Source organism: Kryptolebias marmoratus, linkage group LG7, assembly GCF_001649575.2.
Source record: "Kryptolebias marmoratus isolate JLee-2015 linkage group LG7, ASM164957v2, whole genome shotgun sequence".
In the NCBI taxonomy this organism is placed as follows: domain Eukaryota; kingdom Metazoa; phylum Chordata; class Actinopteri; order Cyprinodontiformes; family Rivulidae; genus Kryptolebias; species Kryptolebias marmoratus.
In genome coordinates, this window is record NC_051436.1 from 6012139 (window position 1) to 6029983 (window position 17845).

The window sequence follows — 17845 nt, forward strand, 5'->3', positions numbered from 1 at the left end:
TTATGTAATTTTTAATAAATATTGATCGTGATCGGCCCTTGGCTCGGACCAAATATTTAATTTTGGCCCCCTTGCGTCACTGGGTTTGACACCCCTGATCTAAGGTGAACATTTAAAAAAAAAGCTCAGATATTTGTTGACCACAGCGGGTAGAATCGGCCCAAAAACAATCAGAGCAGAGAAACTCACCACATTGTGTCCTGATAATCCTCTAATTATTAATTCTAATAAAACAATCTCTTATTTCTCTTGTTTATTAATTGACAAGCATTCCAACAGTCATTTTGTTTTAGTCCAGGAAAAAGTAAATAAATAAATAAAGGCTCTATCCTCAGAATATTCTAGCATGTAGCTGTTTATCTTAAATTACCCACAAGCTAAGCCTTATTTTCCTGAGTAAAGGATGTAACTTTGCTGCTTATGTAAAGTTGCTTCAGGTCAGTAGATGGTCCTTAAGTAAGTAAAAATTTAATTGTGTAGCACATTTCAGTAGAAAGGCATTGAAAGTGCTTTACATCATAAAAACATCAGTAGAATCATTACAATCATCCAAAAAAAACCATAAAAATGATCGAGCAGATACATCTGATAATCATAAGGAGATGGTCAATGTGTAATAAGATATTTTGTTCAGAGCAATTGATTTTGTTTGCAGGCTACTAATCAAAGGCAGCTCCAAACAGGTAAGTTTTCAGCCTTGATTTAAAGGAATTTAGTGTTTCGGCTGTTTTGCAGTTTTCTGGGAGTTTGGTGCATAGAAACTGAAAGCTGCATCTCCATGTTTGGTTCTGGTTCTGGGGATACAAAGTAGACCAGAACCAGAAGACCTGAGTGTTCTGGAGGGTTGATACGACGATAATAAGTCTTTAATATACTGTAGTTAACAGTGACTTGGGACAGTTTGTGTTCAGATTATCAAATGACTGCAGGTGAATGTGGCCAGAGTCGATCCTGAGAGCGTTCAAAACTGAATTTAGTGCTGTCCAACAGAGCACAGTCACACTTTTTAAATCACAATTTTTTTAAAAATTAGTGTTTTCTATTTAAAAATCATCAGTGGATTATTTCATTCTGGCACATTCTTATAGCCAACATTTGTTTTCATAACTCATCAAAAAAAAGATACCTGAAGCTGCTTTTCACACTCTTAACAGTCCTCCTTTTCAATTAAAAGTACTATTTCTAGTTCAAAACATTTTATTTTAAATTTCACAACTAAAATGAAAGAGGATTCCTACATTTTTTTAATTTCCAGCCTTTCCTTTGGCATTAATAACAACTAACATTGACAAAACTGTGTTTTAGCATCTCTAACACGATTGTCTTGAAGTATCTAAATTTATATATACAAAAAAAAAAGCTTTTACTAATCTTTTTGGCACGTTTCTCTTGATTTAACGCACCTGGTTTTCACAGTCTTAAATATGAAACATACCACCCAGCCACCTCTTAATGGTTTTAAACGCTTTGACGGCTACAAAAAAATAAAAGAAAGCACAGTTACTGATGGTGTCTGCCACTTATTTTTAAAGTGCTTTAAGTGTTGCCTCTTTGATCACCAAAGCTTTTCCAACCAGCACCCTGCCATGTGGCTGGTTGACAGTTTGAAGCCTAAACGCAGAATGAGTCAAGGAGCAGCATCGGTTTGAGTTGAAGTAAAGTTTAGTGCTTTTCCAACCCCGGGGGTTCGTTGCAGTTTGATGTGGTGAAAGCAGGAATCCTGGGCGGCCATCAACCTCTTAGTCACTTTAACTCGGCAGTCATCACTAACAGCTGCTTTGGTCTCATCTTTATGCTTCACCCGCAGTGTTTAAAGAGGGTCGAAGGACAGTTTATTACACAGCCTGTTCACACCGAGAGAAGATCTAATGAATAGAGAGGAAAAGTAAACAGGGTAGGTTTTCCCCTGCTTTATTAGCTCGGAGGAGAGTTTGCAGCTGCTTAAAGATGAGTCTGGAAGCGTGTTGGAGCCTTGCCGACAGTTCAGATGTTAAAATACAGCTGGGAAAATATGGCCAATTTATAGTAGTAGGGTAGTAAAATTACACAAAAATACCTGGTTTGGTATTTTTTTTGATACAGCATAAAGATCTTTCTGCACTGCTGCTTTTTTTTAACATTTACTGTTGGGTAGAATTTTGCTTTCTGGTCCTTCCTGAAGTTCCTCTGCCACATATGTCCTGTATGTTCCTAAATCAGGTGATTTTGCAGAAAATGTTCTTTTTTTTTTTTTTTTTTGGCTTCCATGTAGGCGTAACATGCAGTAATCATTAAGTAACTCTCATCAGTCCTGGATGTCCATCCAATATTCGAGAGCGATAGAATCTGTGAATGAGTTGTGGACAACTGGAGCTTTTCTTTACTCGTATTAGGATAAAAAAAAAACATCCTGCTAGCTAAAATGTTCTCGTGTAAACGTATTATCAGCACGCTGTTACTTTCAGCTTACTGTTGTCCCGCCTGTCGAACTGGGCGTGACAAAAATGGGAGACAGACGCGTCGGTCCACGTGAAAACAGTTTATTCAGCGAAGCATCGCAAGCTGAACACTGCCGCCGGCCGTAACCAGCTGGAAGCTGGCTTCCTAACACCAGCCCAGGTGTCCTTAATCAGGCAGCCAAACCATCCACCTGCTCCCTGAAAGAAAAAAGAACAGAGACACCTAGTGGACTGGAGGGGGTCGTCACAATGTATGTTTGATATTTGCATGCTGGTCGCTTTGTTTATCTATGGTTGTATCTGAATTGTTGGGCTCTGGACAGTCTTCCAACGTCAAATACGAGTTGGAGTAAGAGCAGGGAGGTTTGTATCTTTTTCTGACGGGTTCCTGAAAACACTCGAACACATTTTACACAACATGTGAACCATATACGTAAGCTGAGAAATATTTTTTGCACATGAATGTGTTTTCCTCCAGCTTTCTGGGTCAGATCGACCAACCAGGAAACATCTTGCTGAATTGGCTCAGTCCTTGGGGCACGGTGACATTTAAAGTTTCAAACTCTACTTCTGGACATCTGGTTTTTAAACACAAACACGAAACATTGCTATTCTTTGACAAAAATAGTAATTTGTCATCTTGGTAACAACCTGCTTTCTGCTTGCAAGTAATTTTACTTCTTCAGTACCAGTGATGTTTCACACTTAGTCAACATCTTTTCAAAAAGGTGAAATCTTACATTGAACCATCTGTCTTTGTTCGTTGTTACTGTATTTAACTGCTGTCTGTAGCTTGCATGCACCAACCTTGTTGTGGCGTAGATTCCTACGATACATTTCCAAACAGGGCCGTAGCCAGCCTTTAAAAAATACTGAGGTCAACCACTCATTATCCCCCTGTACATCAGTTACAATGAAGACCAAAACTTAATTAAAATAGAAGCATTTATTTAAAACAAGGGACTTGAATGTGTGTATGACATGTATTTGTGTGGGTGTGTAAATCCATGGGGATCAGCATCATTTGAAGCAACAGAGGACTCAGGGCACAACCATGACGACTCACTGAAATGACATGAATTAGTTTATATGAATGTTGATTCAAAACACAAGATTTTAGCAGAGATTTCACCTTTTTATCAAATACCAGTGAGGTGTTGTAGTTTTGGAGCTGGACCAGTTCTAGTGTGGTCTGGATGTAAAAAAAAGTGCTGAAATCGCCCTTTATTGAGGTTTCACAGATCACACACTTGGTTTTAAATGTTCTACAATCAGTGCAGAATAATCTGCTCCAGGTTTGAAGTGTCTAGATGTTGTAGTTTTTAACTAGAGGAGATTAAAGATGCTGAAGGGAGGGAAAAATTAGGTGGAATCGCCCTTTAGCCATTTTCTGAATCAGAAACCAACTTCAGTTTCGTGGAATTGAAGGAGAATATTTTCAGCGAGTTACCTCGGTTGTTTTTGACCGTAAGTGGCGCTCTTCTTCTTCTGGTCTTTATTTTAGCAGTAAGGTAGCAAAGCTGCGCTCTTCTTCGTGGACATTGAGTTTGGCTGCAGCCAAAACAAAAAATACTGAGGTCCGGACCTCGGTGTCCTCAACTGTAGCTACGGCCCTGTTTCCTAAGTTATAAATCCAATTCCACACACGACACGGCACACCGCTTTTGTTCGACTGTCTGCAGCTCAGGCTGCTTTTGGAAGTGCCACCATTTGAGCTTTCACCTGTTGGTTCATTGTCACGAGCTAATTGTTCACACACAAAGTCACGGCGTAGCTTTCTCTGCTATATTTAAGTTGCAAGGGGCAGAAACTCGGAACTAAATATACTTTTGCTCACAAACATTTCACACTGAGCCTGTTAAAATACTGCTGTATTTGTTTGATACACCAAACTGAAACATTTTCATTATGAATGTAGCGTTAATCCCCTATGAAAGTATATTTTTATGGAGAGCAGCAAAATAAAAAGTCTAGTTTACATAATTAGATCACAAAATGACTTCTACTTGAACATTTTGTCAAGATTGTTGGTTTTGTTGTATTGAAGTAAAATATTTCATTTCTCCCTTCTGCTGTCAGTGAAAATTCACCCCGTTGAGGGAAGTTATTATGTAAAAGCATTAGTAAGGGGTGTTAAACCAATTCTCAGATTGTTTTTCCTCCCCGTTATTGACAGAATGTAAATTTAGACCCATTTGCTTTTATTTGACGAGTTATGAGACCACTTCTTGGGTTTTTAAATTGGCATACAAATTGAAATGAAATGCTAAGAAGAAAAGTGGGATTTTACTCCAAATTATGTCCAAACCTAAAACTGGCAATGACACGAAACAAAAAGGAAATCATTCCTATTTTAACTGTACTCTTAACTCCTTTCTTCTGCAAAAGCTGTATGTAGTTATGAAAACACCAACATCAGTCACAAAATAAACTGAAATTAGCATCAGTCTCTGCATACTGTGACTATAGGTTCTTTTTGTGAAGTAATAAATCGTTTCTCGGAGGTAATTATTTTGAGTTTCTTGTCATAGAGTTAAACGGTGAGTAAAAAGAAAAATTACCTGATTTAAAAACAAAAGAACAAAAACACATTATTCATCACGTTTCTTGGTAGCTCTGCTCATCTGCATTCTCTCAAAGTATTAGCAGCATATCATCAGTGTGGCACAATATTGTTATAATTACGATTTCTACTCATCTTGTGCTTCCAGCCCTCGAGGGGCTCCATATGGACACTCCTCACTTCGCGCTCCACATTTCCTCTCCTCTTTCTCTGCTCGTCTGCCAAATGGTTTGATGCACTTCATATTGTCTGTTTATCACTCATCTCCTGCTAGTTTTTTTGTTCCTGTTGTACTAATTTCCCTCTTTACAGTTTGATACATCGTACCTGATTCATGCAGTTACCTGTCATAAGATCCGGTAACTGACTAATGATGGTATCAGAACAGTGGGGAGGGAGATTTGATTCCATTCAGACAGTCATCCAAAAGCTACAAGGAGCAGTCATTACTTCAACATTTTATTTTCTTGTAAGAATGTATAATAGATGAAAAAGAACTGTTTGTTGCCAAGAGCCATTTTCTGTTTGTTTACCTGGTTGAGGTGGGAATCAAAACTTGGACCGGGACCATCCGACAGGGAAGGCTGGTTCTGCTCCAACTTAAACTTCCAGATTGCCTTGGAGATCTAGGCCCGGTCCCAATACTCGCACTCCACCCTACACCAGGGGTCTCCAACCCTGGTCCTTGATTTGGATCAATGGGTGATTAACAGGCTTCTGCAGAACATGAAGAGGTGATTTAACCATGAATCAGGTGTGTTGGAGCAGGGAAACAAGGAAAACAGGATGGTGGCCCTCGAGGACCAGGATTGGAGACCACTGTCCTACACACTCTATGAAATGTGGACTCAAATCGAAGTGCACAGAAGGGCTCATGGGCAGCAGGTTACTAGCATTCAGATATTGGAGAATTGGGACAGTACAGGTTATGTCTTCGACTTGCACCTCTGGGCCGTAACTGCGACATCCAACATGGCGGACCGGTCCCCGTTATGGTATTTTAAGAAGCTGCCAGTACAATTTTAAAAGTACAGTTTAGGTATTCTTGCTTTCCAAAGTCATTGCAGGAGATATTTGGCTGTTCAGACGTGTTTTGTTCTGACTTGTTGAATACGGAGCAAAGTTTTATAGTATTCACACACATACAGCAGAGTGAAACAAGAATTAGTTAAATACTTTACATTTAAAAACTGCTTTTTTCGTGACAGACGCAGCTTGTTCTGTCACTACTGCCATATTCCTGCCTTTAAATTCAAAACGTCACATACAGTGATGAATTGTGGGTAAACTTAGAGATGAAGGATGCAAAGGGGGCGGGGCTAAAGAGCACTCCGGAGAATTGGGACACACAACGCACTCAAACCCTTCATCATGAACCCGCATTTGAAGGACACGAGGGTGGAAGTGCGAGTATTGGGACCGGGCCTTAGATGTGTTCGATCTGTGGGTCCACTCTTGAGACGAGATCACTGACCAGTTTTTGTTTCAACATTAAATGGGTCAAAATTAAAAACTTGTACGAAAAACGTGGTCCTGGCTGTAACGTTAGTGAGTCATCACCATTTCAAGGTTGTTCCAAGACATTTTCACGTCAAACTCCTTAAATATCTCTTCAGGAACACCTACAAAACTGGTGCTTGTAACATAGATGTTGAATGACATCTCTGCATTAAGACTGCAGATTTCCACATCTCTTCTGGGATTTTAGTCCCAATATCGTTTTCCCCCTGTTCCTAACGCAGTTTAAAGAAAGATTGTTTGTTACTTGAATTAACTGATATCATTTAGATTGCAGACCTTGGTATAAGGGGTTTATTTGAAGATTTTTCAATCACACACTGAAATGGGGAACGTGGAAACGTGTCAGATGTTATTTTTTTTTGTTAATAATAATTTACTTGATGGTATCTGTACAAGTAAGATTGTTGTCTTGATAAATACCATTAATAGATTAAAATCCCTTTTGAAACTCTAGTGGGACTAAAACATTATCTGTTATAGAGTTCAAGATCAATACTTATCGATGCTTTAAACTAGAATAAAATAATTGGTAGGCCAGGTACTAATGAGACTTTCCAAGTGCTTGAAATCCCATTATGAACCATTTCAACCAAGCATTTTTGCTTTAGACATGGAAGACATGTAAACATACATTTATATGTTTGAATATTTTATTTCATTCGTTTTTTTTCTTCTTGTTTATCAAGCAGTTTTAATTAACGTTTTTACTGAGTAGTAAAAGTTGTTAAGCCTGGCATCTCCCCGCAAATGTGAACAGAGAATTAACTCGAACATCTGGGCTCATTTCCATTCGAGTCTTATCAGTGGGTGCAAATTGAAATGCCTTTTTTATGAGGAGAAAATAAAGGGTATACCTATAATGGATCAGAGCAATCAAATGTGTAATACAGTGCTGAATAATGTACCTTTTAATGGCGTTCCCTGTATGTTCTCATTGCATCAAACCGATGTCTGACTGAATAGGCGGGAGGGCATTATGGCCGCGTCTTTCATTCATCTGAGCACAAGAGAACCAAATTACTGTTTCCTTCAAATAACATTAAAAATAGGTCTGAGGAAGAAAACATACATTTACTGAGATTACAGGATCTTACACAGCGAACCAGTAATAGGCATACAGTTTGAAAGGCTCATAAGAAATACAGATTCCTTTTTTTTCATGTATTACTTTGTGCCAAGTTGGATTCATTCAATGTACATTTATTCACACTTATATTATACGCGACTACATAACATTGTGTCTGTAAGGAATAGCTGTTTATATGATTCAAGCAGGTTAATGTGGTTTATATATTTATACACTGAACAAAAATATAAAAGCAACACTTGCTTTTGCTCCCATTTTTCACGAGCTGAACTCAAATATCTAAGATTATGAGCACAGTAAGCCTTTGTCTCTCGAATATTGTTCACAAAATCGTGTAAATCTGTGTTATTGCCGAGATTTTCCATCCACCTTTCAGGTGTGGCATATCAGGATGGTATATTTTTGTGTGTTTTTCCTCTGACACACCAGTTAAAGTCTGTAATGTCGCCTCTGCCAGGTCTTCAGGAGCGGTGAAGGTATGGGGATCCGCCTGGACAGCGCGTCAGCCTTCCAGGGCGCTGTCATTTCACCTCACTATGACTCACTGCTGGTTAAAGTCATCGCCAGCGGGAAGGACCTGCACACGGCCGCATCCAAAATGAGCCGAGCCCTGGCGGAGTTCAGAGTGCGCGGGGTCAAGGTAGGAAAATCGGACGCTCGTGCTTAATGCTGTGCCAGCAGCAAGGCTGTGTGGGTGTTTTTTGGTGTTTTTATTTGCATTTGAGTTTTTGATTCTTGGAGGTTTGGAACATTTTGGACTTTTCAAGCTGATGTTTTTTAAAAGAATTCATTTTGGGCTGATGGATTCAAGACTCGGAGGGTTTTCTGACATGATGTAAAACGATTGGAGTCCATGAGACGGACTTTTAACCTATTCAAGACTAACTCATCGAGCAAATTTAGGTTGTGAGTGTTGGTTCAACTCCTAAATGCACGTCAGCGTGAAGTGATAATTAAGCACTGGACCCTTAAATGTATGATGTGTTTGATTAATGTTTTGCTCCGTTGGTCAGACGAGACAAACTGATTGATTGCAGAGCCGACAAGGTCTCCATAACTTTAAAGTACTGTCTCATTTAGCTGAGACTGTGACCAATTGGTGATTCAAACACTGTTAGAAAAAAAAAAAAAAAGGCAAACTTTCTGTTGAAGTGTCACTGAATTTGTAAGCGTTTGCAACCAAGTGACCAGACGTGTTGTAAAAGGCCAGTTGTTGAAAATCAGAGCCTATTTCAGGGCGCACAGCTCGGAAAAACTGCATTTTTTACCATGCACATGGTATCCACTTCTGCCTACGTCGTGCTCGCAGTTGGTCACATGATCTAATCTGCTGGTGTACGCCAATGAAATGAAGGTTTTTAGACCTGGACGTTTGCCTTGATTGCTCTTTAGATGGGTTTGAGACATCTGTGATTTAAGAGAAAAACTGTTGCACAGTTTGTTGTTTTGAACGTGTCCATGTCGAAGGACTACAAGCCTCAGAGATCCACTCAAGGACATTGAAAACCACCGGGAGCGTTGCGAGTCGTTTGGGAGACTTCCTCATTTACGCTGTTCTGCAACGAGTCACAGCCAAGTCAGACACCGCCCATCTGATATTAATCGAGTTCTGTTCCTTGCTGCTTCAAAAGTGGCTTGTTTGGAATATTTAAGTTTCTAAAATTTAAGCGTTAAAAGAAAAAAGCCGAGGGGTAAATGTGTGGAGTAGAGCTGTCTGTTTTTGTTTCGACCCGTGGCACCTGGTGGGCTTTGTAGCCAAGAGATAAAGCAGTGAAGTCTGAGATCTTCAACCATCAATAAGTCTCCTTTTTCTTTCTCATGATCAATGAAGCATGGTTAAATTGATCTAAAATTGTCCGATTTTTTTTTAGCAAGGCCGCCGCTGTGGTAAACTTTGCTTATCAGCGTGTTAAATGTACGAAAACACGGAGATAAAAGGCGGGAATACAATGCAGCAGAAAATGAAAGCTTCTGTTTCTTGTTTGACACGAGACAAGCTCCTGTTCTTCTCTGTGTGGAATTGGGATTGACATTTTAGCTCTGTTTATCATCTTCTGTACAGTCTGTGTCAATGTATGTGCATGTCTATCAGCATCTCTCTGTTTGCACACACTGCGAGCCTCCGTTTCTCTCTGTATGTGTGTGTGTGTGTGTGAGAAGCAGTAAAATGTCATGCAGTCAGCTGCAGAGTCAGAGACGGGGAGGGTGATGGACGGGGGAAGTGACAGGATGTGAGACAGGAGGGGAAAGATGGATGGATAGAGGAGCGTGGGGGGAGTTGCCAAAAGGGCTATCAAGATGTAGAGCGTAAGATAAAATGACAAGGAAAGAAGGTAGGCTGGCACATAGAGTCCAGTGCACCCGTGGACATCTTCTGACAATAGTTTTGGTAAATATTAATGGAGATAAAAAAACAAGGCAACATTCCTTAACTGGGTTTTCCTTAAAGACTCATTAGATCATGTTGATGAAGGTTGTAATGTGGTCAGACCACGATGAAGATGGCTGCTGAGGGTTAGAGAAGAGCTTCAGATCCAGAGTTCCCAGTTTTTTTGTTCCTATCAATCTCAGCTGAAAGCAGACATCCATCTGATATCTACAGTGACGTTTACAGCCTATATTTAGCTCGAGTTTAGATGCCTTTTCTACCCCAAATGTTCCAAAAACGGCTCGATTGTGTTTTAATTAGGTTTTTTAACTCATTTCTGTACAGACTCATCACAATGACTTGTCTATATGTGCTTTAATGCTATTTTTTTGTGTTGCTTCTGCTAATTTGGCCTCATATGTTAAAAAGGAAGGAGGGGTTGAAGGAAATTTGCTAATATTTGTGCACTGATGCAGTCGTTTAGGACTCATACTGAAAGCTAATGTGCTCAGATCTGCACATGGGTAGGTATGAAGAAATAGGTTTACAGTTCATGAAAAAGGAGGTGGTGGCGTTATAAAATGTCATGGTTTTCCTCTTCATTTATGGCTCTAGAGTTGGGATTCCTGTCATGTCAGGAGTTTTCCCCTGCACAGCACGATTGTTTTTTATTTCGGTGTACAGTAGACATGTTGAGAAACAAATCAGTTTGGGCAGATTTATTTATTTTTTAAACAGAAGAGCCAGTTGGATAACTGCTTTCTTCAAAGCTTGAGTCTCAGTTGTCTTTAGGGTTCTGTCCCCTTAAAGCTTTTACTCATTTTGTCTACCAGGTAAAAGTAAATTTTACTTAAAGAATTGTGATTTTTCAGTGTTGACTGTTAGGCACATTGCACCACCTCCAGCTAAATGAGTAAATATTTTAGAAAAAGTGCAATTTTTATTAATTACCTTGTTTTTCTGTTTTTGATTCTTTCCGAATGACTTCAATTTGGCAGAAATGTGATTCATGAAGATCCCATGAAATGTATGGTTTCAGATTATTATTATTTATTTAATAACGCACTCTGACACTTGACCATAAGTCATAAACGTCACCGCGCCTTCACGAGTTTATCTCGTTAGTATGTTTTGTTTCCAGATGTTTGTCTCTTGGATAATGGAACTCTCATGTGGTTAAATCCGGTTTTATTTTCATCGTTTCAGTCCGTCCAGAACATTAGCCTTCTGTACAGCTCCGATTTGTTTAGCTAAATTTGATTTATGAGTCAAAACAGTGACATTAATTCCACAATCCAAGCTCAGAGGACAAGTTAATTTACATCCCAATTAAACCCACACATAAATCTCCAACGTTTGAGTGCAAATAAATCAGTGGTCTCCACTTGCTTAATGACTCACAGCTTCCCTTGTTTTTCTCAGCTTTTATCCAAGTTGAGAAATAAATAAATAAAAATGAGGCAGTGAGTTAAAGTTGGAGTTCTCTTAAAACAAAAGAAAATATTTCAAATGACTCGATGACGTTTGAAGCAAATCACCAAATTGTCGGATTGTATTTAATCATTTTAATCCTGGCAGTGCATTTTTTTATTTATTTGTACATTTTTTTGGACAAAAGGTTTAACAATTGTTTGGCTGACTTATCCTGTTTTTCTGGATAAATTACTTTAAATGAGTTTGAAAGCAGAGCTGCAAACAAGTCAACAAAATGAGAGAAATGGGCTAATAAATTTTAAATTATCTTTTTAAATGCATCAAATGAACATTTCTGTTCTTTTTCTTTGATAGTTGATTTGAGTTGCATCAGTAACTATAAAAACAAACAACTAAATCAGTATTTTTTATCAATTATGACTAAACTTGGTTCTGAGTGCTGACATTGTTGGTGTTCTTAAATTGAAGTCGATTTTTGAGTTTTGTGCCAAAATCACACGGTACGATCTAATTCTTATTCTGTGTACTGCAATTGACACAATAAATAAATAAAATTATCTAAATAAAAGAATTAGCAATAGAGTATTATCAGTAAATGTAAAAAAATGGAGACCTTATGTAAAATTTAGACAGATAATCAGGTTAGTACTGCTGCTGTTCAGTAAAAGTATAAAGTACTTTTTGTGCAAACTTTTGGTACGACTGAGGAAATACTATGCAAAGTATTTGTGCAAAGAATGAGCTGCAGTTTAAGAAGTATTTGATACGTACAGTGTGAAGTTTATTCGGAAACACCCTTAAAAATCTCCCAACCTGCAAGTTTTTATTCTTCTGAGCTTTAAGTTGAGCGAAATCTAAAATATCAAACCTCTAAAGCTCAAATATTCATTAAGCTATAAATATTATAAAAGCTAAATGACGTTAAGTTCTCAAGAAATTATTTGACCAAAATGAAATAATCGTATTTACAACGAAAAAAGTTCAATTCTTTTTAATCTATCCCATGATTTAAACTTGTTAGTTCACTCTAACTTTACTCACTTTCTTAATTTTATTAGTTGGCAGTTTATTTTACCCAGGATCGACAACTTGATGATAAATAAAAAGAGAATAAATCTGTTTAATCAGCTTGTGATCCAACCACACGATACTTCTGTTATTTAAGTACTTGCTGTCTCACAGTGAATGAAACCCTGTTTACTAAAACGGGGAGATATTTTTTTGATATTTCACACCTCTAAACTCGCAAAGTACTTAATCTTTTGAATTAGTGATCCTTTTTGTGTGTTTGTCTCTCGACAAAAAGAAAAGTTAAAAAATTAGAGTAAAAATGGAGAAATGCTTTCACATCCTTTCTTTTTGAGATTGTGTTTTTTGTTGTCATGCCTTTTCCTGCTCAGTTGTAAGTTTAAGTTTAGCTGCAATCACAGAAAACACACAAAAATTAAGAATATATAAAGAAATGTTTGTTTCCTTAATGCTGGAAACAAAAGCAAAGAAAGAAGTTGAAGACAAAGTGTTGGTGGGAAACTTTCAAAGCTGGATAATGAACCACCTTCTATGGCTGGTTTTCTGTTTTTTATTCCAACGTGTGGGTCAACTCGAGTTCACTTCATTTTAATTCACTCAAGGATTGTGCATTACAGCGTCTAGTTTATTCTAACAAAATAAAATGTATAATGATGATGTAGGTGAAGGAACAACCGCTGCCTTTAAAAGCCAGCGTCACATTGCAGTTCCACACCTTTAATAGCTGATAGAGCGGTTACAGCCAAGGAGAAAATAAATTCAAAAGTGTGGGGGTGGCACGTATGAATGAAAAGTAAAGAGCAACTAAAGACGCGGACCAAGAGTAGGCGGCATCCAATTTTACAGCACGAGTAGAAAACAAAAGATAAACACGGTGGACATGCAGAGAGAAACTGTTGTTGTTGCCGGTAATCTTCTCTGGCATGTTGCCTTGAAACGCGAGCTGACCGAGCCTCTGGCCCTTCCGCGAGGCCCGTGGTTGTCTTTAAATGCTCACAAAGAGATTGGAGTAAATTGACAAGCCGACGGTTTTATTCCCTGACACCCACGGGACAATAACTGCGGCACTGTAATCTGCATATAAACAAGGAGAAACAAAGCCCTTCTTAGGAACGCATATAAAAAAACGGGGAACTCCCTTTTCTCTGCAGTTCAAATGTTCCTTTGAGTAAATGGATTCAAAAACTTCACCTTATTATTCTAATACGCCTTGCTTTTAAAAAGAATCGTACCCACTAATGTTTGTCCGCCTATCTCTGCTGCTTATTCGTGGACGGGTTGTGGAGGTAATGGGTTTGGGAAGGAAACTCGGATGTCTCTTTCCTCAGTGACAGTTTCCAGCTCCTCCTGGGGGATCCCAAGACGTTCCCGGACCAAAGAGGATATCTACTGTAATTCCTCCAGCGAGTCCTGGGTCTGCCCCAGCATCTCCTCCCGGTGGGACGTGCCTGGAAAACCTTCAGAGGGAGGCGCCCAGCAGGGATCCTAATCAAATGACCGACTCCTTTCACTGTGGAGGAGCAGCTCTACTCCGAGGTCCCCCCACAGATGATGGAGCTCCTCGTCTTATCTCTATTGCCCCTTTTATACCAGTTCCTCGTTAGAAGTCCGGCTCTACTCCGCTCTAATACGAAAACTTGCCGCAAGTTGTGTAAACAACAGAAGCGCTATAGACAACGTTGGCCCTGTGTTGTTGCTGTTTTTAAACTTATGGGGATTCTCCTGAGACTTCAGGAAGAGAGGCGCAGTGGAAGAAACGCTCTGGATGCCGCCATTGTTGCGCGGAGTCGGACAGCTGTTATCCGCCGGAGATTTCAGGCTTTACAGCGCCTTCAGCTGGGGGACAGACGGCAGAAACGTAGCAGGGTAAGCTAACGCTGTTGTTTATATTCCTACCTTCGCTCTTTATGCTTGCATCTGGTCACACCTACGACCAATGAGTGAACAGGAGCTAAGCTTGTGCTGCCAACAAAAGCAGGGCCGACCCAGCTGGCTCTACTCCGAAGCAGGGACCGAAAAAGCAGGGCTGGCCTCGAAAAAATGCTGGTGGAAACGCGCGCAAAGCAAGCGGAGTAGAGTGGAGCCAGGACCTTTAGAGCCGGTGGAAAAGGGGCATAAGTCTGAGATGCTTGTGTCCAGGATCTCGTTGTTTCGGTCGTGATCAGCATCTCATGACCATAAGTGAGGGTTGTGATGTAGATGGACCAGTAAATCCAGAGCTTCGTCACTACAGGCGCCACCAACGCCCTCAATGAGGCCACAGTTCATCGTTTCATCTCCTGCCATCACTCATAAACACGAGACTCTGATACTCAAACTCCTCTGCTGCAGAGATTCACCTCCAACCCTGAGGGAGCCTTCCACCTTTTCTTTGTTTGAGCACTAATTGCTGGTCAGGAGGGAACAGTGGTGGACAAAGTACTTTATTATAGTACTTGAGTATAAGTATTGATAATCATGGTCAAATCTTACTCAACTACAAGGAAAAGTTGCTCGGTCAAAAGTGTACTCAAGTTAAAGTACTGAAGTACTCACTTTTGAAAATACTTAAGTATTCAAAAGTACAAGTTAAATGTTCTAATATCAGGATGTTGCTGTATAATTTTGCAGAACCTTGTAACTTTCAGAAACCAGCTGATGTATCGACGCGTAGAAACGCTCTGCTGCAACTTTTACACCACCTGGAAAGAACTTCAGCATAAAAATGCCACAAAAAATAAGGATTTTTTAATCTAAAAACACACCAAACCAGAGAGTCTTGATTCTCCTCACACTTTCACTATGGAACAGAGGTTTAAGGTTGAATCTGTTACCACCAAGTAACGACCAGCTTCCTGGATATGTAGTGGAGTCAAAAGTACAATATTTGATTTTGAAATGTAGTGGAGTGAAAGTTATAAGTTTCCCCCCCCAAAAAAAATTACTCAAGTAAAGTAAAGATTCTCAAAAAATGTACTTAAGTACAGTAATCAAGTAAATGTACTCCGTTACTGTCCACCACTGGGAGAGAAACTTGAAAATGTTCAAAAAGTTTTGTTTTTAGTCACCCAAAGCTTGACCTCTGCTGCTACTTCGGCTGAAAACTACAAGCAACATACGAAATTTGGTAATTTTATAAAATTTGTATTGAGCAAAAAAAAGCTGCAAAGGTGAGACGGTTCCTACAAACGGAGCCTGACAGCGGGGAAAAACATCTGCTGCAGAGATAATCTCTCAAACTGTTATTGATAGTGTTGTCAGAGCCAGAGTGTTGTGTCAGCAAAGAGACGTCACCAAATCTTATTTTGATTCAGCGCCGTCACGTTCAGTTTGGTTTGAAGAGTTGTCTGCAAAATGTTTTCAAATGGAAATCTCAACAAGTGAAGTGAAATTTATTTATATAGCACCTTTCCGCAACAAGGCGATTCAAAGTGCTTTACAACACAGAAACAACAACAGAATCAAGTACAGCAAACATCGATCAATTATAGATCAATCATGTATAATCTAAATGAAATCATGAAACTAAACATATCTAAACATGAGCTAAAAAAGTCAATAGTAGCTAAAATAATCTAAATAAAATCATGATAAAGTTAAAGCTGAACTAAACAACAATCAGGCTGAGACAGTCAAAATATGAGCTAAGATAACTAAACTAAATGTACAGGAAGGCTAAATAAGTGATGAAACAGACATAAAAACGAAGATTTTTGTTAGATTTTAATGAACATTAGTTGTGTTTGGTCAAAATACAACTGAATTACCATAATGAAACCCTCTTTCACAGCGTTTTGAGCTAATTTTATTAAAAATCTCATTTTAGGACTGTTGAAGGACTCTTGACACCATTTTTCTAATCTTTAATTCAGAGCATGTTGAGATTTTTAATAAGAATTGCTGCGATTTTTAACCCTTCTAAAGCCAATATTCAGTCCGACCGTTCTCAATGCCGCACATAGCAAACGAAGCTCAAGGCAGCATGGAGCAAACTTTTAGAAAACTTGTTTTGTTGTAAAATAAATTTGTTGGCCATGAAAAATGCTAACGGCCTGCACTCTTCTGCATCACACATTGGCACGGAAATAAACCTAGAGTTTCCCTTTGGGGTTTATGACTGTTATGTTTTCAAAAGCATTAACATTAAGAGCTTTTTTTTTCTATTAATACCCTTATTTAATGGCTTGAGTTAAAGAATCATTCAAAGGCAAACACATAAAAACTAAATTCCAATTTTGAGCTGGAACAAAGTGATTTAGATTTTCTGGTTGGGAATTACTGCAGCAGACAAACAGTTGGCAGCTTCATTATTTTTATTTTAAAGGCACCTAAAATATTTATCTTTTTATTATAATTTGCTGTATTAGCAGAGCGAAAAACCAAAACAAAATATTGGATTTCTTTCTTCTTTGGTCCAGTGAATGCAGCGTAAATTGATTTTCAGGGCATAAAAAAAATGAGCAGATGAAGATGACGGCAATGAATTTCTTCTACTCGAAATTGAAGAAATGACAGTTTCTCCCTGCAACCTTGAACTCGTCGCTAAACTGGATTTTCATCCAAAATAAGACGCCTAAAATGTGAGGATTCATTTGGATGGAGTTTGAGTTTAATAAGACATTTTCTTTTCATTATTCTCATTTAGGGTGCCTTAAAAGCAAAAGGCAATTACACGACTAAAAAGCATTTTGCAAATTTTAGCAGCCAGGTGTCCGTTACAGGTAAACACATTAATAAAATGTTATTAGTTTTATTTAGGAGGCTGTCAGAGGAGCAGAGAGCTCAAATTACTCTGGAGGAATTGACAGAAAAGGAAGAATGGCTGTTGATGATGAATTAATGAGTTAATCCGTGATCTCTTCGGTCGATACGTACGTATGTTTGTGGTTGGTGTATAATGCACGGCCATGATTACTCAGATGCAGTGATGTGCATACAAATGGAGACCCATATGCACATAGGAGTGAGGTCTGAAGAAAGTAGGAGTTTTTAATTAAAACAGGGTACGCACACTGATTAATTGTGACTGTTCTAATAATCGCCGAAACACACCCACACCCGGGAAGTGTTAAGGGTATAATCATCTCTTAAACACAAAGATTAACGCAGTCTGCCTGCAAGACGAATAACATTCTGAAACTCAGTAAAACAAATCTACACATTAAGCTGCGGCGTTGGAATAAACTGATAATTTCATTGAACGTTGGAGTCAAAACCTGCTCCTGAAGCTTGACCACATTGAAAATTAAAGTTACTCCTAACTAGTGCTGGGCGATATGAAAAAAATCCTATATCACGATATGGATAATTTTATATCATGATAACGATATATATCACAATATACCCCAATTACGTACGTTGTCAGTTATTCTCTGAAAAATATGAAAAAATTAATCTAATTTCTTACTTTTTTCAAGCTTTATTTC

At 38.7% G+C, this 17845-nt stretch overlaps 1 protein-coding gene across 2 annotated transcripts in view; it reads left to right on the plus strand.

Annotated features, from left to right (window-relative positions):
- Positions 1-17845, plus strand: part of pcxb (pyruvate carboxylase b) — a 393092-nt gene that overhangs the window by 176905 nt on the left and 198342 nt on the right. For both annotated transcript variants that reach the window (XM_017414395.3, XM_025005546.2), the window contains exon 12: positions 8067-8249. In XM_017414395.3, coding sequence (XP_017269884.1) covers positions 8067-8249 — 183 coding nt within the window. The remainder of the gene's footprint in view (positions 1-8066; positions 8250-17845) is intronic.